Source organism: Anoplolepis gracilipes, chromosome 2 (assembly GCF_047496725.1).
Source record: "Anoplolepis gracilipes chromosome 2, ASM4749672v1, whole genome shotgun sequence".
Taxonomy (NCBI): domain Eukaryota; kingdom Metazoa; phylum Arthropoda; class Insecta; order Hymenoptera; family Formicidae; genus Anoplolepis; species Anoplolepis gracilipes.
Genome location: NC_132971.1, coordinates 11,235,110 through 11,262,762, shown reverse-complemented (window position 1 = coordinate 11,262,762; position 27,653 = coordinate 11,235,110). Strand labels below are relative to the sequence as shown.

At 27.6% G+C, this 27,653-nt stretch overlaps 3 protein-coding genes and 1 long non-coding RNA gene across 6 annotated transcripts in view; 2 read left to right on the top strand and 2 right to left on the bottom strand.

Moving 5' to 3' along the window:
* LOC140663162 (uncharacterized) overlaps positions 1–18,211 on the top strand; it is a 29,653-nt gene extending 11,442 nt beyond the window's left edge. Inside the window, exons 6-10 of the long non-coding RNA XR_012046233.1 lie at positions 13,258–13,352; positions 14,266–14,451; positions 14,629–14,847; positions 15,174–15,388; positions 17,829–18,211. This is a non-coding gene — a long non-coding RNA (uncharacterized lncRNA). The remainder of the gene's footprint in view (positions 1–13,257; positions 13,353–14,265; positions 14,452–14,628; positions 14,848–15,173; positions 15,389–17,828) is intronic.
* On the bottom strand, positions 8,112–12,934 carry LOC140663156 (GTP-binding protein 2). The gene is made up of 7 exons (XM_072887128.1): positions 12,763–12,934; positions 11,170–11,448; positions 10,776–11,087; positions 10,334–10,594; positions 9,803–10,196; positions 9,330–9,615; positions 8,112–9,136 (listed from the first exon to the last, which is right to left on the bottom strand). Exons 2-7 carry the CDS (start codon positions 11,444–11,446, stop codon positions 8,852–8,854), a joined length of 1,815 nt encoding a protein of 604 aa, XP_072743229.1. The 5' UTR covers positions 11,447–11,448; positions 12,763–12,934; the 3' UTR covers positions 8,112–8,851.
* Positions 14,847–19,383, bottom strand: LOC140663158 (uncharacterized). Of its 2 annotated transcripts, none has more exons than XM_072887133.1 (11): positions 19,310–19,383; positions 17,965–18,079; positions 17,778–17,881; positions 17,482–17,553; positions 17,315–17,415; positions 16,988–17,091; positions 16,625–16,866; positions 16,362–16,537; positions 16,040–16,184; positions 15,693–15,892; positions 14,847–15,357 (listed from the first exon to the last, which is right to left on the bottom strand). In XM_072887133.1, the coding sequence occupies exons 2-11, from the start codon at positions 18,053–18,055 to the stop codon at positions 15,138–15,140; spliced, it is 1,455 nt and encodes a 484-aa protein (XP_072743234.1). In that variant the 5' UTR covers positions 18,056–18,079; positions 19,310–19,383; the 3' UTR covers positions 14,847–15,137. The 2 variants fall into 2 exon arrangements, with proteins under 2 accessions (XP_072743234.1, XP_072743233.1); XM_072887132.1 differs by lacking the exon at positions 19,310–19,383 and adding an exon at positions 18,323–18,437.
* Positions 19,384–19,988: 605 nt separating this feature from the next.
* LOC140663161 (DNA replication complex GINS protein PSF1) lies at positions 19,989–23,418 on the top strand. 2 transcript variants are annotated; one of them, XM_072887137.1, is made up of 6 exons: positions 19,989–20,172; positions 20,516–20,647; positions 20,733–20,797; positions 21,024–21,330; positions 21,917–22,034; positions 23,143–23,418. In XM_072887137.1, exons 2-6 carry the CDS (start codon positions 20,579–20,581, stop codon positions 23,274–23,276), a joined length of 693 nt encoding a protein of 230 aa, XP_072743238.1. In that variant the 5' UTR covers positions 19,989–20,172; positions 20,516–20,578; the 3' UTR covers positions 23,277–23,418. The 2 variants fall into 2 exon arrangements, with proteins under 2 accessions (XP_072743238.1, XP_072743239.1); XM_072887138.1 differs by lacking the exon at positions 23,143–23,418 and having other exon boundaries at positions 19,991–20,172; positions 21,917–22,176.
* The last annotated feature ends 4,235 nt before the right edge of the window (positions 23,419–27,653 follow it).

Below are 27,653 nucleotides of genomic sequence, written 5' to 3'. Positions count from 1 at the left end.
ATCTCAAACATAATTTTTATGGGATTAAAAATTTACAGGCAGCGATGTATTGAAATTGCTGCAATCTTTTATGATAAATATTGCAAGTAATATAAAATATAATATAATATTTAAATATATTAAGTAGTTTAAATGTCGGTTTGGACGTAACAGTCATCAAATATTGAACAAGTTTTTATTTTGTTTGAAAAATTTAATCATATAAGTTATTGAGAAAGGAAATATCTCGTTTGCCATATCTTGAAATTTTATGAAAGAACTGCTAAATTGCGATAAAAAAACATTTCTTAAAATTATTTTATATGTTCTAATAAACAAACTTTTTACAAGTTTAGATGTTAAATTTTTTCGTGATTTCATGTATGAATTAGTCTTAAAAGATAATTTATATTTATATTTTATATTTGTCGAGTAATTTGTGGTAAGTATCCATATTTTCCGCGTTCAAAAATTAAGTTCTTGACCCTTCTTAAATTGTACCTTAAAAACAGATATTCATACGTGAAAATAACATACATAATTGCATATCGAAACCTCGTATTTTACGATTACATCTTACAATAATCATGCTTTATGTGTTCGGAAAATAATCTCGAGTAATCTCTATAGTGATGTTTCGTCATGAAAGTCTGAGATTAAAGTATATCAACGCTTTCTCTGACTACGTGCATTTACCGATTACCGGAAAAAGTTAAATTATCGAACATTTTGCAGAGCTGTAATAAATTTGTTTTCGTACGTGCCGCACGAGAGAATAAAAGCGTACACATTATACCGCGAGAAGATCAGATCGCGATCGGATTAAAGCAAAATTAATGAAGGGCAGCTTCGAATGAAGATTACAAAGGAGGTCAGCGGCGTCTCATTCGTGTTCGTCGTTTTAACCGTCATCACAACATGACGTTCACCTTTCGAGAGCGCCTCCTTTAAACTGGTTAAGAGTAAAAACGAGAGAGCAACCGGAGAAGCGAGGAGTATGTTTTGGGAGAGATTTCGGCAACTGTATTCACACGCGCAACGTGTGTGCAACAACAATAACGTGGTCGCAATCATATCTGAACACCTCTGTGTATTCCAAAATATTTTCTTACTACGCAATGATAATTTTTACGCAAACACATGTCGAAGACGCGACACACAATGGCGTGTTACAAAACCCACGGGGACCCATGAGATTCGTGTTTGATTTGCAAACGTTTATCTTCTCGTTGTAGCTCTCTCCTTTAATGCACGCGAAATCGCTCGCAAAAGTTTGTTAAATGCTCGTACCGCGCATTTATTAAGTTTCACGGACCAAGCTGTCAGCGAGAGGCACGCTTCGAGTGATGATTAAGATTGTCGATAAACGATATTGACCCGTATCCGACAGGCATAATTAATAACTGGTCTTCTCCGGTATGATGATCCTCGAGTGTGTGTGATCTCGTAAACTATTCGCTCAAATTTCATTCGTCCGAGGTGCATTTATCGTGTCCAGAATTCACGGTCTAGAATCGAGGAATTAATTCGAGAGCGGTCTTTGCCCTAAGGATTTTTTTAAAACTCTAGTTATTTTTAGAGTTAAAAAACGAACAATTTTTCAACGAAAACTTGACTTTAAATTTAAAATCTTGTATTTAGTAAAAATTAAAAATTTCTAAAAATTGGCTATGACAAAAATTAGATTTATTAATATATTTTAAGAATTTGATAAGTTTTTGTTTTAGATAAACTGTACGAAGATTATGATAATTACTACAAAACTGTTAGCAACGAATAAGTTTGATATCAATGTTTAAGCCAGCTCTATTTCTTAATATTTTTAATTAAAAATTTTATGTAACGCTTACTGATTTACGTGTAAGATACTGATTAAAATCCTGTTGGAATAAAGTTAATAGTTTCTACAAAAAAAATTCGTTAAAATTCGCATCTTTTTTAACAGGCCGGAATGTAGGCATTTAAAAATTTGCATTAAAGAATTTTAACGTGCTATCCATAATTTTTAAAAAATTTGTTTATCCTTTCAATATACCTAATTGTAAGAAACAAATATATAAGAAAAAGTTAAGAGTGTCTAGTAATTTTGGTTGTACATAGAGAGATGAACGGAATGAATTTTACTTTATAATTTTAAAGAAACAATATTAATGAATGCAAAAAGAATTTAAAAAAAGAAATTTTCAGCAATTAATAAAGATGCGAAATATGCCGAAAGATTCTTCCTTTGGCGAAAGTTGCGGATGGATTGACACATGAGCATTTTAGGCGTCGTCGCAATGACGTCATCTCACTTATGTCCTTCCTGACATCATTCACAGCAAGTATCCTAAATTTTTTATGGGAAAACGTGAATTGGGTTCATAAGAAGATGAAATGACAAAGTTAAACTGAGGAGAGAGATGAAAGAACATAACATAACATAGAATAATAAGAGATAGATAGATAAATAGAGAGAGAGAGAGAGAGAGAGAGAGAGAGAGAGAGAGAGAGACAGGGAGAAGAATTTCAAAGACATTCTTAATAACACGTTTTTCTTTAATACGATGGTAAAGAATAATTTTCAATAAAATAATTCGATATATAAAATTATTTTTTGAAACAAATGGAAAAGATATAAAAAGGAGCAGTACTTAAACATAAGAATAAACAAAAAAAAGTAAAAAAGCTTTTACAGTTATTAAAACAAATAAATTTTAATATAAGACTAAAAACGTTTAAGACTAAAAAAGTTTATATTTTACTCAAAAAGAATATTATAATACTTAATGGAAAAATCCTCTACTTTAATAATAAATCGAATTAAATTCTGATTGTGTGATATTAGATCATCCTGGTTTTGAAGTACCTACTGTGTGCATCAGATATGAGTGTCGCATAATTACGGAACAATATTTTATAATATATTTCGAAAATTATCTAGATTTGAATATATTTATAAAATGTCAAAATTTCAATATTTTTAGAATTATAAGTGATAATTCAGCAAATATATTGCGTAGAATTTTCACATTAGTCAGTATTTTTATTTACATCCGTACTCATATGCAAATTATTTTTTACTTTTAACATTTAGTTTTCATTTATTGCTTATTTTATTTCATATTGTGTCTGATTATATTTTATCTAATTGTCTTTTTTTTATCTTTACGTGTATAATGTATATGTACAATATAATAATTAATTGACGTAGGTATTTGATATTGACAGATTGATTATTGATAAAAATTTTTATTGTTAATTAAAAACTACATAATTTTTCTTTTCTTAAAAAAATAAAAAGATTTCAAACAAAACAGCTTCCATTATGAAGAATAATATCAGAGATGTTATCAAACTCATTATAAGACCAGCAAGTAAATTTTTAAATAGAATGTATTACATAAAATGTTTTTCGAATAAATATACACTCTTTCAATAGATAGTACTGGTTGTTCTATGTGTAAAACAATAGTTTCGATATTTTTTGAATATACTGTGTATATTTTATAATAGCTCAAAATAAAAAACACGTATTTTTTTATATGTGCGTTCTTAAATATCTTTAGAGAATGAAACATTCTTCGTAAATCACACGCTGTGTGTACAAGTGCGTGCATGCATATGTGTGTTTTACTATTTAATATCTGATATATAAACAGCAAATAACATATTTATTTTGAAATATTTAATTTGATTTTTAAAACTTAATCAAACTTTATTAATGCCGTAGCGACCATTATATTACGCATTTTACAACATGTTCTTGACGAAGAGGAATTTTGGTGGCAGTTTTTAGGACATCTTTAAATGAGATGCAATAAAGTGAGTAAACATATTTTAATATAATTCTTTATATAAGTTTTTCATTTTGCTTCCGCTATCAATTATCTTTAGTTAATATCAATGATACATGATACATTGATATGTGTGTAAGTATAGTTGTAAGCGCGCGAGTTCTATACGCAGGATATTATTAACAAACTTTGATCAATTCAAAAATTATATTAGTTTGTATATTTTTGCATTATATAAATATAGAAAAAAATGGTTTTTTAATTTATAATATAATTTATTATTCATAGTAATTTTAAATTTTCGAGAAATATATGTAAGTTAACTTATTTAAATTATATGTTTTTTTAATTTAGCTTATTTCTATATAGAACTATTAAAGTATTGTACGAAAGTTGTGAGACATTCTTTATATTTACTAATGATTTACATTTTTTTTGTCTTTCGCTTTATACAATACCTTGCAATCTTACAATATCTATTTACTTTCATGGCTTCATTATATGATTTATAACTAGTGACAAAATTTAAAGCAAAATTTTATTTATAATAACTTTAAAATTTGTATATTTTAATGTACTTATACTTATATTCTGATATATTTTAACTTGTACTTATATATTTTATGTTTTCACAAATTTTTTTTCTGCAATACACGATACAGAAACTTTATGAATAGAATTTTATTTTAAATTTTGTAATAAATTATAGATTGTTTAAAACGCCCTTTAAAATATAACTATATATTTAAAAAGTTTTATCTTTAGAAAACACACTAATCATTCAGACATTTATCTTTCACAATCTAACCTAATTATTTTTTATTATATAAATAATAACTTAAGTTAATTTATATTTGCCGAAAATTGAAAATTACTGTAATAATAAATTATAAAAACTAAAAAAGGCTCACAAATTAAAATTACGGGAAAATCTGAAAAGTATAAAGAGCCAAGCGCGAGATGAAGGAGCGCAAATAGAAACAACGTGTTGTAGTAAAACAATCAAACTTTATTTTCAAACATTTTGATCCATTTTTGAATCATCTTCAGTGATTAAAAACTATTTTAAAATATAACAAAAGCGCCCATGATTTCGCAATTACATCAAATTATAACGCTGAGTTCCTTAGTCCAAAGACTTTAAGAGTGCATTTGAGCAGGCACCCTTACTTTTAATCATGTGTGTGGGCACCTTTGTTATATTAAAATATGTTTACTCACTTTATTGCATCTCATTTAAAGATGTCCTAAAAACTGCCACCAAAATTCCTCTTCGTCAAGAACATGTTGCAAAATGCGTAATATAATGGTCGCTACGGCATTAATAAAGTTTGATTAAGTTTTAAAAATCAAATTAAATATTTCAAAATAAATATGTTATTTGTTGTTTATATATCAGATATTAAATAGTAAAACACACATATGCATGCACGCACTTGTACACACAGCGTGTGATTTACGAAGAATGTTCATTCTCTAAAGATATTTAAGAACGCACATATAAAAAAATACATGTTTTTTATTTTGAGCTATTATAAAATATACACAGTATATTCAAAAAATATCGAAACTATTGTTTTACACATAGAACAACCAGTACTATCTATTGAAAGAGTGTATATTTATTCGAAAAACATTTTATGTAATACATTCTATTTAAAAATTTACTTGCTGGTCTTATAATGAGTTTGATAACATCTCTGATATTATTCTTTCATAATGGAAGCTGTTTTGTTTGAAATCTTTTTATTTTTTTAAGAAAAGAAAAATTATGTAGTTTTTAATTAACAATAAAAATTTTTTATCAATAATCAATCTGTCAATATCAAATACCTACGTCAATTAATTATTATATTGTACATATACATTATACACATACATTAGATAAAATATAATTAGACACAATATGAAATAAAATAAGCAATTAATGAAAACTAAATGTAAAAAATAATTTGCATACAAGTACGGATGTAAACAAAAATACTGACTAATGTGAAAATTCTACGCAATATATTTGCCGAATTATCACTTATAATTCTAAAAATATTGAAATTTTGACATTTTATAAATATATTCAAATCTAGATAATTTTCGAAATATGTTATAAAATATTGTTCCGTAATTATGCGACACTCATATCTGATGCACACAGTAGGTACTTCAAAACCAGGATGATCTAATATCACACAATCAGAATTTAATTCGATTTATTATTAAAGTAGAGGATTTTTCCATTAAGTATTATAATATTCTTTTTGAGTAAAATATAAACTTTTTTAGTCTTAAACGTTTTTAATCTTATATTAAAATTTATTTGTTTCAATAACTGTAAAAGCTTTTTTATTTTTTTTGTTTATTCTTATATTTAAGTACTGCTCCTTTTAACATCTTTTTCATTTGTTTCAAAAAATAATTTTATATATCGAATTATTTTATTGAAAAATATTCTTTACCATCGTATTAAAGAAAAACGTGTTATTAAGAATGTCTTTCAAATTCTTCTCCCCGTCTCTCTCTCTCTCTCTCTCTCTCTCACTCACTCTCTTTTTATCTGTCTATCTCTTGCAATTACATTATTTTATTAAAATATTGTCAGAGATATTAATTAAAATCAATACATCAAAATATTACAATATCTCATTATTTTATGCTTTTAATTGCGTGTAATAGTATCATGTAATCATGTAAGTAGAAAATTAAAAAATTAAAGTATCAAAAACAACATTGATGTTTGCATTTTAAATGTATGTATGTACTTTATCTGAAACACATGATGTATCCAACTATTTCTGTTTTCATAGCTTGCAATGTATAAAATTCAGTATATCGATTATTTCATTATGGATAAATGCAATAAGTTAAATTACGAAAATTCGCGTATCACGTTGTAGCGCAATTGTTAGCGCAGCAAGTGCAGTTTGAAGTCATATATCTACATTGATGAATATTCGAAAAATTTCATCACCATTGTTAATGATACGTTATGTGTGTGGTTTAAGATTGATCGAATTTTCTGCAGGAGTTCCGAGACGATGGTTCGGTCTTCTGTACATATTGTTATTGTGGTCATTATATAATTTTATTATTATATGTGTTATTATATAGTAATACCATTTACAATTAATTACTCCACCTTATATCATATTTGATTTGGAGTAAACAGGTTTACAGCGTTATTATCAATTATCGTCGGAATATATTATGAAAAGGTAGGAAAGTTAAAGAAAAAAAATATGTATATTAGTTTAATAGCTTATAAATATTCAAAATTATTGATTGTAAAATGGAACCTGTAACTTTTTACGATATTTCATGTAACAAAATATACAAAAAAAACGCTCATATTAATTGAAAACGTTTAGTTATATTGATATAAATTATTAACAAATTTTAATTTTCCTAAATGTCTGATAACATATATGTTTGATATGTAACCTGAATTTTTTTAAAAGTAAAAAAAATGAAAAATATATATTACATATAAACATAAAATGATGGATATAAAAATAATATGTATTTATATCTGATATATCTTTTCAAAATAAAATGATTAAATTATTAGACATTAAAATTTCGGTACAATTCAACATTACGAATACAAATTATTAATTTACATCATATTGTCTTTTATACTAGCCATTTAGAAATTGTATAAAAAAACATCTACTACTGTGGACGATACATTGAAAAAATTGGGAATAACAGATTACAAATTGCATATGAAAACAATATGATTTATTTTAGAATGGTTTACGATAGAGAAATTTTAGTTTTGAGACACTATGATATTATAAAAATTATCCACATTTCTTTTATACGCATGTATTGTGTTAATATTAATGTAATTGGCGATTTGACTATAACGAGTATGCTTGGGTTAGTTTATTCTGATAAATATATAAGATGATTTATTTATATTTGCTAATAATTGTCCACCAATCTTCTTAATTTTTAGGTACGTAGGAAAATTTGATCAAATCAATGAACATTTTCAAAAATTAGCAACAGGTAATTTAATTTATTATAAGATACATAAAGAATTGTGCAAATTTAATAAATTTGTGCATTTTATGTCTGATACTGTGCATTGTCAAAAGCATAACAAGAGAATGTAGTAAAAAAAATAGTGTTCTTGAAAACTCAAAAGTATTCCACAGGTTCTAATCTTTTTATAATTGTTATATGCGTACATATACATTATTTAAAAATTAGAAAATAAAAATAACTATGTCACATAATTGTTTTTAAGTGAGGTTTATAATGCCATATATATGTATGTATATGGCATTATATTTTTACACAAAATTAAGTATGCACATAATAATACAAGAAATAATCTTTAACATTTTTTATTTTTATATTGTAGTCTAATAGTTTAATAATTGAAAAAAATTGACTATGCACCTATGTAAAAACATATTGCATATTACCTGCTATTTTGAATATATCCTAAAACATCCCTAAATAATTTATAACACACAAAATAAATTCTTTTTCTAATCTTATTAATATATATACATTGTTAAAAAAAATAATTATTAAAAATTTGCTTATAGGCCAAAAAATTTGTAGCTTTATATCCCTATTCTTAAAATATATTATTTTTCCTTGCTTTTTTATATATTTTAATAAAGTCTGACTACTAACAAAACTAAATTCTTTCTGTATGAACACGTTAATATGCTACTCAAAACAGTAACAGAGTTACATTTTTTAGGTAATTCTATAAACTAAATAATAAGCAATAAATAACTAAAATGGTTAAACTAAACTTATATACACAGAAACGTATTTATTGAAAATTAAAATATTTTATATTAAGAAAAATTTTTAATCTTTGTATCTACTACATAAATATATCGACTACATAAATATTGATACTCTAAAAAAGTGATTCCCTAACCGTTTTGAACAGCATATAATAAAGAAATAATACCAGTTAACTAACATCAGCATTATCTAATAACGTCAGAGAGTGACTCTACCTTTATAAAATATTTATGCACTTTTTCCTTTTTTTTGTTTTATAAGTTACATATATATAAATACTAAAAAATTCATCAGATATTATTTTACATCGCGCCATGTAATTTCTTTCACTTGATCGAATTCTGTGATCCAATCAGGGGAAAAATTTGCGTGATTGTTCCAATTCCTTTAGTACGTCCCTCTCTGAACAAGAGTTGCATTCCAACATGAAGATATTCTGGATGGCTAACGAATCTAAATAATACAGAAGCGGTGTCATTTGTCTGCAGTCCCCTATCTTTCACATCCATTATCCCTTCAATGACACAAGTTTGTCTCACGTTACCCACGTGTACTGTCGTTTGAAAACCGGGAAATATCGCGGTGGCATGATATAATATTAGTACAGTTGCCTGAAACATAGTATTTACAGTACTTGAACATAAGTTGACCATCTTGAATATTCTTAAATATTAGTAAACCACTTCATGTTTTTGAAAACAACGATACTCTCGATAGAATCAACAAAAAGAAGAATTTGGAAAGCAATAAACTAACAGCATACTTTGTACAGTTTATTACATTTATCGTAGTTTGTCCACACACCTGAAAAAAAAGTGTCGCGTGTGGTCGATCACGTGCAGAAACTAAAACCATTCCTGGGCGAAGATGCGGTAGGGGAGGACTACGGTTTGTCGGTGGCGCTAGGGTCAAGCTGGCGCTTTGCGACGCTCTAACTAAACAGCATGGAGCTTTATTACGATGTAAACTAACTACTCTCACTGGGCTAAATTCTCCGTCCGGCAGAGGTCCCACTAATAAACGAGTTCCCGGTGCAATGGCCCCTTTAACGAGTAATCCTCCTAAAACTGGTTGCGTTAAACCTGCTACCCTGTATAGACAGTAAAGTAAAAAAAGTCACATTGTGTAATATAAAAGATTTATATTATAGAGAAATCGCGTTACTTTTGAAACATTAATATATACATGTAAAAACAATAATTATTAAAAATATCAAAAATTCATAAAATAGAATTAGTCGTAAAACAAAATTTGCAGAGACTGTTAGACACACCTACCTAAATGTTTCGTCAATTTGAAATAGACACGATTCCGGATCAGAATCGATTGAATTCATCTCATAAGGTGCCAAATTTTTTATAAATGTGGTTAATTCCTCAAGACCCTCACCAGTAACACAACTAACACTAAATACTGGTATCACATCGGACGTACAGTCCCATGAAGGTATGTCATTATTGCTAAATAATACTAATTGCTTAGGATATCCCTGCGTCATCATAGCATCTTCAAGTTGAACTAGAGTCTCAGACATGTCACAGAATCCCAAATCAATTTTATTCACGACGATGAAAAATGGAAGTTTTAATGCTAAACAGAGAGCCATATGTTCCTGCGACGCTTCGTTTAAAGGCGGTGCTACGACTAGCATAACATGATGCGGCGAATATCCTAAGAAAGTATAATGATTATTTTCATATATTTTAAAATATTTAAAAATGTTTATTATAGAAGAAAAACATATATAAATTATTCGTTATAATATACAAAAAAACATCATGTAATTGAAAATTTAAAAAGTTGCATACCTGTGAGCCCGAGTACCGTCGTCCTCAAGTATTTTCGATGTCCAGCTAAATCGATGAATGTAACTACTTTCGAGGCATGTTCGCATATCTCTTCGGCTGTAGCCATTTCAGCATAGTTCAAGATGTGACCCGTACTATCAAACCCGATGATCTCGTGCGATATCGAGGATGTACGACCCGTTTTTATCTCATGCAGATGACGCAACATATTTAGCCTTGCTCTACCTCTACCGTTGTCCAACTCACCTTGCGTCAGTACTCCTATGTACACACACATTGAGTTTATATTATATTATTATTGTTATTTTTATATATATTATTTATATAATCTTCATAATCGTGCTCAATGAATTTGTGTACAAGTTAAATAGCAGATAAATAGCAGAGTGTAGCGTAGACTGTCAGTGTCTCTACCTTAAATATCCTCTGCTAATTCTCTCACCTAAGAGAGTCGACTTTCCAGCATCTTGCGCACCAATAACTGCCAGTCTCAGATCTACGATACTATCCTGGTCCTCTCTGTCATCCTTTCGTAATTTTTTTACTAATACTTCAGCTACTTTCTTTTCCTCCTTATTAATATTATTATTCCTATTTTGAGATGGCAAAGTTTTACTTGTGGAACTCGTGACAATACGCTCACGTAATATCCTTATAGTAGCACTCAGTCTGGAAGCCATGTCTTTCAGAGTCTTTAAGGACGCTTTCATTTCCTCCTTTGTTAAACCCGTCAATTTTCCATTGTCCTCCACTCCTATATATTAAACATATTGAAAGATAAGCAGAAATCAATGCAAAAAAATTAGTATTGTAATTAATATTGTAATTATTTGTACCAATTTGATAAATTGCCTCTCCGTGTCCCTCTCTTAATCTCCATTTCATCTGAGTAACAAGATGTTCAAAACGTTGACTAGATGGATTTATTAATTTTAATTTATATTCTATGTTTCCTTGTTCAGGCTCTGGTGGCAGACAGTCCTCTTGATCTTCATCAGTACTAGATGTCTCACAATCCGACAATCCGTTTCCATCATTTTCGAAATTATTCCACTGTCTTTTCCTTATATCCTTATCATCTTGTGGATTAAAAAGTTGTAAAAACGATTCCATATCTGTAATTATTAATTGTAAAATGTCATTTTTTATTGTTATGTATTTTAAAATTTAAATATAAAATTTATAAATAAAATTTAAGTAATTGTAAAAAAATTAATACTTTTGTTCATAATTTTCTCTAATATTTTATAAGGATGAGAATAAAAATATTTCTTTTCTTATATTTTTTATAAAATTTTATTATAAAAATGAAATTTCTATTAAAAAAGTATATTAGGATGAAAATAATATAGTTGTGAATAAAAGATGAAACAAAAATCTTTTAATGTAACATCATATCGAAATACAGATTGCATCATATTCATACATGTATCACAATTCACAATTTTAATTTTAATGATATTTTGTTTTGTTTCAATTATGTTTAACTAAAATATCACCAAAAATTAAGAAAATTATAATAATTTTATTAAAAACTAATTTTTTAAGGGATGATGCAATTTCTGGAAATATATGTATTGTTATTTCCTTCAGCTATATTTTCCACAAAGAAAGAAAATATATATATGGATAATTAATTCTTTCACATACCTTTAAATTTATTAAATCATATCAGCAAGAAAAGTTACTTTTGTTAAATATTTTGTCTGTAATTTATTATTTACATTGAAACTTCCTCCTTCAAAGTAATATACTTTCGGAAATACCCATATATATATATGTATATACCTTTATTGTTAGATATCCCCGCTACATCGAAGATTTGTGAACGCATGCTATATTGTAACCAGGGCCGTTTTGACAGGCGCGCAATGCGTGCCCGCAGGCGTAAAATTTTAAAAGCATAAAAATATTGTACAAAAAGCACAAAAATTAAAATTAACAAAAATTTATCTACTTTTTAGTATTCAGAATCGATTAATCGAGGATTTAGCTACATATAATTCGGATTTTTAGCTACATAAATTTTGTGAAAATTTAGATTTATTTGATATTGTGGACGATTTAAACAGTCTAGAATAGAGGCCTACAAATTTTTAATGGTAATAAAAAAATACATTTGTTTTTGTTTCTTGCATAGTGGTGTAAAAATTGTTTTCGCACATACTAGTAAGGAATCAAGAATCGGCCCTGGTTGTGATATATTACGTTATAGCAAATAATACCAATACCAACGCTGATAAAGGGCAAGACGAGATAATACCGTAAGACGCGTGCTTGTTAGCTTCGTGAAAGAAAATCGACATGACAGGTGAAATTAATCAGTCGTATTGACGAACAGCTGTTTTGAAAGTAAAAGTGACAGCGAAGAGAAAAAGAGAGAGGACTCGCGCAAGAATATTTTTAGCATTTTAGCAAGATATACTCACTGCATCTTTTCAATTACGTCTTTTCTTCAAAAATTTAGACAGTCTTGTAGTAACTGTATATTGAAATCAACGATTTCGTCGATGTTGCAAGACATAATAAACGTAACCGTACTGTGACTTTCTTCTTTTTCTCCGGATGCAATTAGGTCACGACCTGTCTGTCATTTTCTATCGGTCATGAACAAAGTGAAATATAGAAAAGAAACTCGATTTGCAAGTAGCAAGTTACTTTCTCAAAAGTCTGTTCCTTTTTGTGCCAAGTGCTTATAGTATAGGAATAAAAAGGAACAGATCTTTTAGTAATTTGTTTAACATTACCTTCTGACAATAACATATTTTCTGGTTCTCATCATTCAAAATGGTAAGTGATGGTAATAAAACGTAAATCCAATATTTGATTAAAAAATCAAGTATTATACAGCTGATTATTAATTGAGATAATTACCTACCTACCGAATATTATATTGTTTAATTATTAATAATTTCTTTCGATAGCGTATCGATACTAATCATAAACATGACAGGAGAAAATGCGGTGGATGGAACCAAAGTTCCAAGATGTATACTTACAACTTCTCTCTTCAGTCAAGGTATAAATAAATATTTTCCGTAAATATTAGTAATTAAGATATCATACTCAAAATCAAATATAAAAACTTTATTGAATTTATTAATAATAACGCATCAATTTTCTTATGCTATTGATATTTTATTAAAGTTTTCATAATTTTTATAATTGATTACATATGTAAAAATTTTATATTACATCTTTCTTTTTACCTCTTAGTTATTCATTAAAAAATAAGAGGAATCTAATGATAATGATTATATATACTAACAAATAATAATAATTTGTTGTTTTTTTTTAACTGCATTTCTTTTACTTTCTTGATTTATATTTTTTTCTATTTTCTTCAATATTTGAATGCATTTATTTAAATGGAATTGTAATAAAATATAATATTGTATATTATAATGTATCTAAAAAGAACAGGTTTTATATCAGATCCTTATATAGACTCATTTACTATAAGTTAAATATTTTATCAATTGTATCCTCTTCATTCGGACTAATAGAATAAATAACCAGATATCTGCAATTAATATATGTCTGTATAGTAGCAATAATAGTAATAGTAGTAATGATACATGTCTGTAATTTTTTGACATTGCAATTTTTAAACTTTTTTTACTGTGGGGTTCTATATACAAAATTTTATAGAATTTTAATATATAATCTACTTTTATATATATATTTTCCATATAATTTTTATTCTTAATTTCTAATATAAATTATGAGTATACATTTATTATATATATCACTGACATTATGTATATATTTATTTTTTATCTGATTAGTGATACAGCCTTTTTATTAGAAGTTAGTGTAAGCCTAAAGAATTTTGTTTATATATATATATATATCATTAATTCATTATTTAGAAAAAAAATTAGAACAGTAAATTGAAATATATTAGAATAATAATAAAAACTTTATTTCAGCTGTACAGATGGGTCAAGAAAAATGATTTCAAAGTTTAATTACATAAAACATTGTTCTTTATGAACAAAATTCATCGACCATCTATTCACTCACATCTATTGGTGAAAAAACTTGGAACAGAGAATTACATCATAGTCATTGATATCACAATGCTAGAATTTTTTAGATTTTAATTAAAATTGATGGTAAGTATTTGTACACAATGTTTATTATTACGGATATTATTTTGCACAGTAATATTATATTTTTATCCAAAGTTACGTTCAAATTATATGCAAATTATGTACATATCATGTAAGATTATGAACAAATACAATGAAGAGGCTCTGATAAACTGATTGTAACATTGGATGTTTTTGCAGGTATGCATAACTGAAAAAAAACTTGGGCACACATTTTAAAAGTTAAAGAGATTATTACGTTCAACCGGCATTATGCGCTTCAACCAAATATTTTGATGCAAGATCCCTAAGACTTGCGAAAGCGTGAGATATTTTCCGCTCATCTGATATGTTTCATTCTCATACAAAGCCATATATGCGTTTTAAAGGTTGAAAATTTAAGAAGGCTAGAGACTGCAGGTACAATTACCATTATAAAAAATAAGTTTCCAATCTTCACTTTAATGGACATTCTTAGCAATAAATGTTAGTTTAATTTTTATTCTCTATTTTCTTGTCATACTATACATAACTAAAATTGTTAATATTGTTTAGTAATCTTTCTTTCTTCTTTGATTACATATTTAAATTTTTATTTTTATTTATAATCTCGTGTGCAATTAAAAATTGCTGTTTATTAAATTATATTTAAATTTATTAGATTTCTTATTTTACTATCTCTCTTGTAAATTTATCATGCCACAAGGTAATTACATTGCTGTTGTATCGTCTTGATGCTCTTCTAGTTCCTCGGGTTTTTCTTCGTCGTCCGATTGCGTTTCCTCTACGGCAGTAATATCTGGAAAATATAATTTGGACTCTTCGATCGCTTTCTCCGGATTTTCGCTCACGTGATAAGGTCCAATCCCGGCAAAGCCCAGAAATGCTTCACAACCTACTTTCTTCACTGTGCAGACAAATATTTCGTAACTGTAAATGAAACGTGGAATAATTTACCCAGGTAAAATAAAACTTTTCCTGTTACAAAAGATGTTGAAAAAAATTCAATAATGCAATATGAATAATACATATTTTTTCATAATTTAAGATAATTATTCAAAAATATTTATCTAATTGAATTATCTGTAAAATTATTGCCTATTTTAAAATATAATAGAAATGAATTAAGTAAATTTGAATAATATAGTGCATTGCCTAAAATTTTCAAAGAAGAAAATCATATAAAAGTAATTTCTTTATTTTTTCTGAAAAAAATGCAATTGCATCATCAAATTTTTTAATTATATATATATATGATAAAATACCCCGTTTTTTCTTCCGTGCTCATCTCAAATGCCTCTATACTTTTGGCGATTATTTTAGCCTCAGGTGGTTTATCATATTCAAATATACCAAAATTGATGACTTCATCATCAAACATGTCTAGCACCATTTTTAAATCATTTTTACGTGTATAATCATATTTGAAGATGGTTATCGGCACTTTTGTCATTTTATCTTCATACTATGGAGAGAATCGAGATATATATAGTATTAAAAAAGTGCATATGTTTTAACAAATTATAATATCTATACCTTGATTCAAGGTTACCTTTCAAAGGTTTTGAGAAAAATATTACATTTTGTTAAAAACTATAAAATATATACTTACCGGATATGTTGTATTAGTATAAACATTGAATATTGTACGAAAAACGATTGCCTTATTTCTGGGATTTGGAGGTGTCCAAAGAAAAGGAAATTTTTTTTCTTCCTTGTCAGGAACTTCAAAAGCCGGGTAATGTTTTCCAGCAAAACTACATAAAGTAATGATTAATTTTAATAACGTAGATTATCACACTATTAATTATAATAATATGTTATTATTATCAATTTGCAATAGTTTTATCAGTATTACTTTATTGGTATATTGTAATGTCAGTTAGTTGAAATGTTGCAAATGCGTCAAATTACACTGAAAATAAATCGCGTACCAGTCTTCATTTAAACAATCATCTGTTTCCGGTAACGTTGGTTCATTGAACAGAATACTGCATAGATAATTATGAACTTCGATATTCTTTCTCCCTTCAACAACTTTCAATCTCATAAACATACATTTGCCATCAAAGAGCAATTGTTTGGCAGTTTCCGAAAAGCTGTATGTACACTGCATATCAAAAAAACAGAACATGATATGTTTTCGTTAACAGAGATTATAATAAAAATTTATTACAGCATAGAAAAACAAAAATACTTCATCGAGCATTTGCCGGACCAAATCCTCATTTAGTCGTTTGCGTATCTCTTGTTCCACAGTGTAATTTTCCGGTAGTAATTCCTCAACTAATTCCACATATGGTGGACTCATCCTCTTGTCTCTTCTACGTCCTTCTTCATCTTTGAATATCCAGGGAAATAGCAGCAGACAAGTTTCGTTACACAATGATGTGGTCAGATGCAACATTTCCGCCTCATATCTTGCTTTAGCTTCAGCTTCTATATATGTACCGATATTTTTGTTATATCAGGCGATAAATAATTTTCGATATATAATCGAATTATCTTGGGTGAAAATTGATTTATTTAGTGTTTATAGTGAATGATATATGTATTTTACCTTTCCGAGATTTTCTCGCTATTTCCTTAGCTATTTTTGTCTCTTCCTGGATTTTCAATCGTGTTACTTCTTCCGGACTCATCTCGAAAACGTCTAGCGAGAATCTGCATTTTTAGCATAATAAAGAGAGAGTTCAAAAGTAATAACATATTTATATTTTCCAATATTGTATCATGTGATTAGGGCATATTGTGATTGATATTTAATGAACAAATCATTTAATCGATATTAAATTGATTTTTTTGAAGTGGAGGTATCACTAGCATTTATATAACTGATTAATAATACGTAAAAATTTTGGAAGTGAATCATTGATTTTCAGCTTACTCGTGCTCGCCCCCGTTTTGAACTCTTTCGAGCTCGGTCGTCAGCATTTTCACAAACTGCGGACAATGTGCTCCAAACATTAGATTGATCATTCGTCCTTCCTGTCAGAGAATAGGATTCAGTTGTAATAATTTGATTGTAGGGTGAATTACTTGCAGCATACTTACATGAATAAACATCCATATAGGTTCGCTTCTTCCTTGAAATCTCTTCAAATCAGTGACGCGATCACAATTTACCTGAAAAGAAGGATAATTTATGTTAAGAATACTTTTATATGACTGATATTTATATTGGAGATTAATTGAATGAAAAATAATATTTTTATATATACAACATATGTATATATATATATAAAATTTTTATATACTATATTTTGATTTTATACTATTAAATGTCATTTTTATGTATTTATATATGATATCTATAATATTCTTGTTATGTTACGTTTTCTGATAATTACCATGGCATAACTTAATGCGTCGCCTCCAATTTCCATCTTTATCTTTTTCAGGATGCTCACCATGCCTGTACAAGGACCACTCCAGTCCGAGTACACGTCCACTACTAAGGAATTATATCAAAAATATTTTTCACAATAGTCCAATGAGAAAATATTTCTACAATCATATGAGGTAAAAATTACTCGCCTACTAAACCTTTCCGCGTCAATACCTTCGCCCATTCTTCATCGTTAAGAACTTCTGTCTGTAATGCCGCGGGTGCTACCTTCTTCGCCATTCTTCTCGACGTTTTGGTTCGATTCTAAAATAAAAAAATGTTTATATTAATTCAATAATTATCCATATATTTTAGAGATAATCTTTCATAATGATTCCAATGTTCAGAACATAAACATTAACAAGAATCCAAAAGCTATCTAAAAGACTCCCAAGATATCTTTCAGATTTTTCTCCAATGCTTTTTGAATTTCCGTATTATTAGAAATTATTATAATTTTATTGTGTAATTATTATATTTTTTAGATGCTCTTGATGTCAGCTGTACCCTTTTATTACGCAACATCTTTGAAGCTGTAAAGATGTTAATTTCGGATTGGAATTACAAAATGCTAATTTTTTTCTCGTTGAAGATGTAAACTTTAATATCAGATCTATTGATCTATCTTCGACAAAGTAGAGAGAAGTACTGCATTAATCGCGTATTTTCTGCTCCTTTACATAGGCTCGGCTTTCGGGTTCGTTTTCTTCGGTTGCACGGGGACATCGGCGACATGGTAGGCACGCGATATAATATTATATGATTAACGAGCTCGCGATACAAATACACGCAGAGGTAATTACGGTGCAGAAAATCGAGGGTTCCGCGAAGTAAGTTCTCTTATAATAGCCTGTCAGAAAATATTAATCCGAATATATCTTAAGAAAGAAATCTCTTAACAAAGGAGCGATAGCAACGTCTAGAATTGAAAACCGTTTAATTTAATATTTTCTTTACTATTTTTTTATATATAGAAATAACGACAGATTTCTTTTCTTTTAATTAATATAATTGCACATTTTAATCAGACATCAGTATTTTCATATATTTGCTATTTTTAAATATTAACATAAAACTATGGAAATATTAACATAGATTAAGTATTATGCTAAATTTATATATTATTAATTATATAACAATTATTTATTCTTTTATTTCTATGTAAAATTTATTATTAAAAGTAAAATATAAAAATTATAACGAAGATTATTTATATTTTCATGAACTAAAAAAATCAATATTTTAGCATAATACTAATTTATATACATATCAATATTTAAAGTAATGTGCTTTAAAAATATGTAAAAAGTTATATAATTAATCTAACTTTTAAAATGCATATATAAATAATGAATTTGGCAACTCGTAATCAATGCTAAGTAGCCAAATAGAAATTTGTTATTGCCACTCTCTTTTATAAAATTTCACAATTTTATTGAAAAGAAAAATATTGACTTATAACTTATATCATACAAAAATCGTGACTTAATTTACCGATCGAAATAAATTGACACAGTTCTGTCTTGTCGCGTTTGCTTTACAAAAAATGGATTGCGTGTCACAACCGATTTTCCTTTGGCAATTAGAACAATGCTCGTTTAACAATTAAAGGACGGCTCACGTATCAATAAGTAACCATGATATCTTTGTTGATTTTGTATCTGCTTGGTTACTATGTAACTATATATTATATAAGATTCAGTAATGAATTTGATTTCTATATATATCTCGAAATACTCAAATAACATATTTCATAAAAATAGGTGAAAGAGTGTATGCTCTTCCCCATAAAGTTAATGCTTATATTTTTTAATAACATGAAATATAAATGCTTATATGTATAATTAAAACTGTAGCTATTATATATATATATATATATATATATATATATCTTTTTTAAGTTTAATTAAGATCAGTTGATTGTATAATAATTATAATTATACAATCAACTGATCTTAATTAAACTTAAAAAAGATATATATATATATATATGTATGCAATGTATGCATGTATATATATATATATGCATACAAATAATGATTATAATTATTATGCAATTAACTGATTTTAATTAATTTAAAAAAAAATAGCTGAATATTTAAAACATTAAAAAACAGCAATGCGGAAATGTTTTTGAATTTCTATCTCTCTTTAATCGCTAGATGGCATCATATGTATTTAAAATGTGCGTGTAATATCAAGATATATATGTATATAGCATTCATAGCTTGGCATTTTTTCGATTAATTTTGAATGAATTGTCTGACAGTATCGCAAAATATACTTTATAATAATCGGATATCCAAAGATTAATAAATTGTAATCATCAATTCTTTGGAACATCATTAATGGATACGGTAATCGTTTAAAATAATTTATTATCGAAGTTGATAAAAGTCGAAAGAGTCAGTAGATTTATTAATTCTCGAAAATAAAATTGTGTAAAATTGTATTGGTTGAAATCCATTTTCATAAAAAATACTATTAATTATTATGAAAACGGAGTGATCTAGCATCTTGGAGGTTAGGTTCTGTTACGTCTGGCGTGCATGTAACAGATGATCACGTGATGATGTTTAAATTTCGATGTGTTGTACGCTACAAATTAAACGCGATTTTTTATATATATAAAAAATAAAGATTCAAGATAGTAGATAAGAGAAAAAAACATAAATTTTATAATAAATATATGTTTTACAGAGATATATACATATGTGACAAAAACTAATAAACTGACAGGGACGGTTATAAAGTTTTATAAACATGTTTGGAAAAGAAGCTATCAAACTTGTAACAGAGCTCGATATGTATGAGGATATCCGACCGTTTAATGTAAGTATTATAAGAATTTAATTATTATTTTAGTTGTAAATATAGTCATATAAGCTATAATCATAAAGCCTTTCTCAATTCTCAGGAACAGGTAATGCGACAAGTTTTCGAAGAGATGCAAACTCTTTATGGGGCCAATCTGGTGGACAGGTATATTATATGACATTTTGATATCAAAATTATTTTATAGTTAAAAAAAATTAATATAAAATAAAGTATTAAAATAGTCTATAATCAGTATTACATAATAACACCATATAATAAATTTAAAGAAGTAATATATTTGTCTACTCTATAATTTAGTAACTAAAATTAAATGTAAATTAAGTATGTCTCTATTTTCTACAAATATCTTAACTTTCTATAAATGTTTCAGTAACACTATACAGAATGAAGGCAACAACGAGTTGTTACCATCGGTGCATTTCCGCCATACAGCGCTGCTCAGAAATAAAAGATGCGTTCTGGCATATCTGTATCATCGAATTAAGCGCTTACGGCAATTACGTTGGGAATTGGGCAGCATTTTACCGACTGAAATAACTGCTAACTTGCTGAATGCAGAGATGCAATGGTTTCAAAATTACAACAAGTCTCTGGCCACCTATATGAGATCGATCGGAGATGATCATGGACTGAATCTAACTGTAAACATGACTCCTCCAAAGACACTTTATGTCGAAGTAAGTATCTATAATGTGAGCTAGAAGATAATACAAAGTAATGCACAAAAAAAATCATTTTATTCACTTTCTGAACTTTCTATAGGTATTTATTTCTATCTATATGTGTTTTTATATACTACATGTCATTTTTGTGCATTTTCCAATTATTCTTATTAAGATATATTTTATTCAATGTATATTTTTTATCATTTAATTAACTTTATATATATGTTTACATATAAATATTATGTAAATACTATTTAAATTATTATGTAAATTATTTAAAAAATATCTTTTTTTTAATTGAATTTGGTTATTAAATATATAACATGTTTAATATATAAAAAAGGAATATAACATATATTTTAATTTTTTTCTCATAAGAATATTTTCTTTTTACATCTCTTTTTTTAACATTTTCTTTAAGAAGAACTTTAAGATTTTTTTAATAGAAAAAGAGACTTGATGAATATTTTTAAAGGTATAAGCTGTGTTGTGGAAAGCGTTAATATTTTCAAAAATTCTGAAAGAAGAGAAAGGCAGATAAAAAGAATCGTATAATTAGCTTCCTGTCAATATTGTAATTAAACAATTTCTCTTTTAGGTGAAATGCTTAACCGATTTCGGTAAGCTGGAGCTCGACGACGGCGAAATTATTACGCTCAAAAAGAACACATATCATCTGCTACCAAGAGCTACATGCGAACCACTCATCAGACAAGGTATACTTGAACACTATAACGCATAGTGATTGCGTCGTGATGAATTAAAAAGAGTTGTCAATTTACTATTACTTTTGCATCAAAACTGTCATGCACTGGATGCCTTATGCATCTCAACAATAAAGATTTTATTTTTATTTTATTTATTTTATTTTATTACAACTGCCTGTAATTATATATCATGTATGTTTTTCATGCCTCTGTGTGTGTGTATTCGTACTTAGTTAAACATGATTAATTTTTAATTTTATGAGATCATCATATTGAAAAAATATAACTTAGACTTATTGACAAAAGGTGGATTATAAGTTCAAATCTCAGATTTTTCTTGCATTTTTATATCTTTAGGTTTTTTTCCAGTTTTTTTCCATTGTAGAGACTTAATCTCAAAGTAAATAATTTTTATTGTTATCGCGCGTATCAAATATGATATATAAAATAATACATCAAAGTAAATACGATCGCGTCATTAAAGTGTCAACTCTTGATGATGGATTTTGTGACTAATACATGTTCACTTTTATCGTTTATCACAATTTTACAATCTTATGTATTGTTTTTAAAACTTCAAACTTTATTGAAACAAAATCTATTTAAAACTAATTGGAGAATATAGTTTTACTAGTTTTATTTATTATAGTTTTATTTATTATAGTTTTATTTATTATATGCACTATTATATTGTAATTTAATTTTTGAAGTTATATTAATATTAGAACATAATCCTGGGGAAATCCATATGTGTATCTACAATATGGCAAACGATAGTGAACCAATATTTATCTGAGATTAGTAAGACTCAGTAGTAGAGTCTCATTAGTAGTCTCAGTACAACTTTAGTGATGGTAAGAATGATAACGTCTCTGTCCCATCAACGAATCCTTAAACTTTTAAAATAAAATAACGCCATACTTTCTTCTTTCCTTTGTCTGTTTACCCTCTCCTTCTTTTTAATTTATCAAAATTTTTTTTAAACGGAATTCACACACAGACATGGCATAAACAGGAAACGCAGTCTGTAAGTTATATAGTATATATATATATGCATATAGTATATATATATATGCATGATTTCACGCTTAATTTATTAATTTTGAAAATTTTACAGCTTCTTTCTCAGTGAAGACCGGTAGCAGTCGACATCTATCTCACGCTATTATCATTTTCGAATCATCATTTTTTCCTTCTCCTAGTTCTGTCTCCTATGAAAACTACAGACAAGACAGTGCGAATTTCCTGTAGTGAAACAAAACACATTCGAGCGAGAACAAGACAAAAAAACTCGGCTTTTTGCAAGCTTGACTTGGAATGCTTTTCGTCAATATTTAGCAACGATGGATGACTAGTCAAGCATTTGAGATCTGTTGGGAAAATTCACGTAAAAGGAAGCTGTAAGTGTCAAATTTAAAAGTTATATACTTCTTTATTAGCAAACATTTTCGAATATTTTTATATATTATGTGCAAGAGTTTGAAGCACATATAATAAAGAAGCAAGTGGTAATAATTTGAGATTTATCACTCACTTAAAATTGACTAATTATAAATTGTGTAAATTTTTCATCGTTCTTACTCTAAAGCCTCTGAAAATCATAAAACTAGAATTATACTGTAATTGACTTGAAGACATAAGAAGGTTTTAGAAAAGAGAATAATGTAATTATTAATTTAAATAAAAAGTCGATCAACTCGATTTTAAATGAGGTAGTTAATATAATTTCCACCAACTTTAATCAATTTTCAATTTAATATATATAATTAATATATATAGAACAAGATTATGATCCGCAAATTCGTGAAAAAAACATCAATACAGATTGAACATTGGATTTATGCGACATTTATGCAACACTATCATAAACAATATCGCAAAAATCGCTATTTTCCAAGAATTTTATTATTAGGTAATTATTGGCTTCTTTTTTGCAAATCTTTATGTGCATAGCCACGTTAATTAACGATTAATAGTTTATATGAATCATTGAATCGTACTAAGGAATATTCAGGACATAAAAAAATAAGTATATTAGAAAGTGTATTAGAAAAGCATCATGACATGAGCTTGAAATACCGAAGGAACGAAACATTCATCCATACGCTTTGCCGTTCTTGAGTCAGCGTACTTCCCCAACTCCGTTTTATAGATATATAATAGTGGTATTTGTCGCAGTACAAATTTAAAAGTATTACCTTTCTTCTTGTCTTATATAATTGCAACTTTAATCGGTTTTTTATAAACAATATAAGTCCGTAATTTTTCAAGATTGAGATAACAGACGTAAATGCTAAAGTTTAGTGCGATACGTCAGAAAATAATACAAATTTATATATTATTTTTCAACATTATTAAAAAATAAGATAAATTACATAAAATAAATTTAGCTTACAATTAACATATATTTTCTATTATATTATGCATGAGTCAATATAAAATTAATTATAATATAAATATATATGTAGTAGAAAATATCAATATTATATATGTTTTGATAGTACTCACTTTAGTACAAATCATATTAATAAAAAGATGCTACAGTTAATATATTATTAATATATATATATATACACATTAATTTTATATATATACTCGTAACGAGATAACTTTCTTAGCAATGTGAGATTTATACAAGTACTCATGACAAGCGGGTTATCGAGATTGCACAGTAGTAATTTTTCATAACTTTACGAAAACAAATACAGCTGCTATAAATGGAAATTGATAAAATACTTACAATAGAGAATATTAAATATATTGTTTACATTGTAAAATTTATAGATTCTGCATAAATATTTTTGAATTAAGATGGCGAGTAAGACTTATGATCTCCAATTAATCAATTTATTTTTTATTTTATTAATCGAATGCGTTTTTTTCTATTAATTTTGATTTATTAAATTGCGTTATTTCATAAAATTAATTGAATAATTGGGAATCATAAGTGTCACTCGCCATCTTAATTCAAACATATTTATACATATTTACGTAAAATTTATAAGTTTTACAATGCAAAAAAATATATCTAATATTCTGTATTGTAAATATTTTCAATGTCCATTTATAATAGTTATTTTTTCGTGAAATTATGAAAAATTACTGTTGCGGAATCTCGATAACCCGCTTGTCATGAGTACTGGTGCACATATCACATTGCTATGAAAGTCAAAGTTTCGTTTGAAACTTATCAATGAATATTGGAACGATGTTCATGTATAAACATGCATGTGCACGCGATTATATGCATTGCGTGTCATAAACAACGCCGCGCACAAAATCGTGCATGCAATTTCACATGCAAATACAATCGAAATAACGTCGTGTCATGTACAATCTTCTAATATAATTATTTTTCTCGATTGTTTTGCATTTTTAATATTTTTTTTTTTAATTTTGAGTTGAAACGTTACGAGCATTCATAATTTGTGTTAATTCTATAAGTTTATATCTATAAAATCTATGCATAGAGACAAACTTGCATAGCTTCCGCATAATACATATTTATGAATCGACTAATCATGTCTAATATAATGCAGCTATGTGGCATCTTTTAGACACGTGATCAATCGATTCTTTTGCACATTTATATGTGGCTATGCAAGTTTGCCTGGATAAATTTTAATTGTTCTGTTAACGTAATATTATTTTGTGTTACGTTTTTATTTTTGATAAATTACATTATATATAAAAAGGTATATTTTGATTTAAACATATATTTTGTTTCATTAAACATGTTTCTAGCTTTTATCAGAAACTATCTTAATTGCTCTTTTTTTTGTGCAGGCATGTGTGCAAAAATTTTTTGAAATTATATGTATATATATAATATAATATAATGAATATTTAAATAAACTAAAATATATATTTTTAGAAACATAGAAAAAAACATTTATTGTTATTCGCAAAAAATTAAGAAATACTGGAAGGAGACCTGCGTCCAATAGTGTATTTTTACGACCATTGTTTAATTGTTAAGATACGACGTTGAAGATATGCGTCGAGTAAATACAATGTTGATATTATTTACACATTTTCTATCGTTATCGTAGGTTTTCCCCAGATAATCCGAGCATTGACGTTGGCGATGTCCACCTGTGTCTATACAAGCCACGTACACCGAAAAATTTTCGTCTTTGTTTATAATCGATTAACCGACTTAATGCCCCACTATAATATATATAGTGATATTAAATAATAAGTCTCGAATGGACTTTGTAATGGGGTTTGTCAAAAAGCTGTCAAAAAGCTTTGCTTTTGGTTTATGTGTGCACAATCTCTCGACCGAGTGCGGATCGATCTCTCATTCCTCAAAAGTAAGTTTCTTTTTCAAGACATTAATAGTTTTTGGAATTAAAAGCGATTGAGAACAGAGTTTTTCGGGAATATATATAAAGTGCAAATATACATTATCTCTATAAATGTAAATAGACATCAAATTTAGATGTATTAGTTACAAGAATAGAAAATTGCGAGAAATTTTATCGATATATTTTGACAAAATCTATTTCAAGTTTTTTTTAGTCAAATCAAATTCTAAGAGTGTGTTATATTTTTCAAAAATATTACGTTATTTTTTATTTCTTATAAATCTAAACAAATAAGGATTGTTATTTTAATCAATAATGTTTTATTTTTATACAATTTTAGCAATCGTGCAACACGCTTGTAACAGAAAAATTTGAAAATTAAAAAAATCTCAACAGCTTCATTTTTCAAAAAAAGAAGATTGCGTATACATATTTGGACTGTGCTGACTAAAAGTAACAGGTAATAAACTGTCTATTGTCTTAATGATTTATTGTGCGGCTTCAATAATAATGGGAAAACCCATGTGGAAGTTTTGCGGTGGAGAGCTCCTTTGTACGCATTGAGGTCGCATATTCGGCGACGAATCGATTTCCCGGTGTACGAACAGTAACGACCATGGAACGTTTACAGTGGTGCATCGTCGCGAGGCCGTTTTGGATAGGAAATGCCGGGTGGAATTTCCGGTGAGTTCGTCGCGCCGCTTTTACCGAAAGGTGCTTCGAAGAAAGTAGCCCGACTGTCACAGGCAGCGGCAAATGCGAAAGTTACATCGATCAACGTGTAAATCACGCGTAAGAGAGATGGAAATCTACTAAACGTAAAGGTATGCGCACAAGATCTTAGAAAGTTGATTTAATGTTTCTCATTAATCGAGTTCCGATTATAATTATAAAATTCAATTATTACATTTAATAATAATTTAATTTTAATTTACGACTATAATAAAATTCACTATCACATTTTCATGTATTTTTCTCCAATTAATGTACTATTTATAGTTTTATTTACTCCAAGCGTATCATGTGTCAAAAAAATAACTTATAAAAAAATTAGCTCTTTTAAATTTTGCTTTTGCGTCATTTTCAACGAATATTTTCTTTTAAGAAATGGATTAAAATCTAAGTCTCTCTGGATTTTACAAGGGCCAAAAAATCCAATGATTCATTTATCGCGGAAAGTAGAATGAATGAGAGATAATCTTGTCCAAAGATCCGTATACGTCAGTTCCGAAGAGCAAAACTTTATCGATACAAAATTGTGACATTTTTCATCCGTTAATTTATAATCTGATTTATGAGATAAAAGATCCACGCGTAC

Bases quoted from the DNA above. Each gene is read 5' to 3' on its own strand.
- LOC140663161 (XM_072887137.1), top strand. From the start codon at position 20,579: ATGTTTGGAAAAGAAGCTATCAAACTTGTAACAGAGCTCGATATGTAT. The intron at 20,798-21,023 runs GTATATTATATG...TAAATGTTTCAG, and splicing joins GGGGCCAATCTGGTGGACAG to TAACACTATACAGAATGAAG. The intron at 22,035-23,142 runs GTATACTTGAAC...AAAATTTTACAG, and splicing joins CGAACCACTCATCAGACAAG to CTTCTTTCTCAGTGAAGACC.
- LOC140663156 (XM_072887128.1), bottom strand. From the start codon at position 11,446: ATGGAATCGTTTTTACAACTTTTTAATCCACAAGATGATAAGGATATA. The intron at 9,616-9,802 runs GTAGGTGTGTCT...CTGTCTATACAG, and splicing joins CAAATTGACGAAACATTTAG to GGTAGCAGGTTTAACGCAAC. The intron at 9,137-9,329 runs GTGTGTGGACAA...ACTATGTTTCAG, and splicing joins ACGCGACACTTTTTTTTCAG to GCAACTGTACTAATATTATA.
- LOC140663158 (XM_072887132.1), bottom strand. The intron at 17,554-17,777 runs GTAATTATCAGA...CCTTCTTTTCAG, and splicing joins ACGCATTAAGTTATGCCATG to GTAAATTGTGATCGCGTCAC. The intron at 16,185-16,361 runs GTACGCGATTTA...TACTTTATGTAG, and splicing joins GATTGTTTAAATGAAGACTG to TTTTGCTGGAAAACATTACC.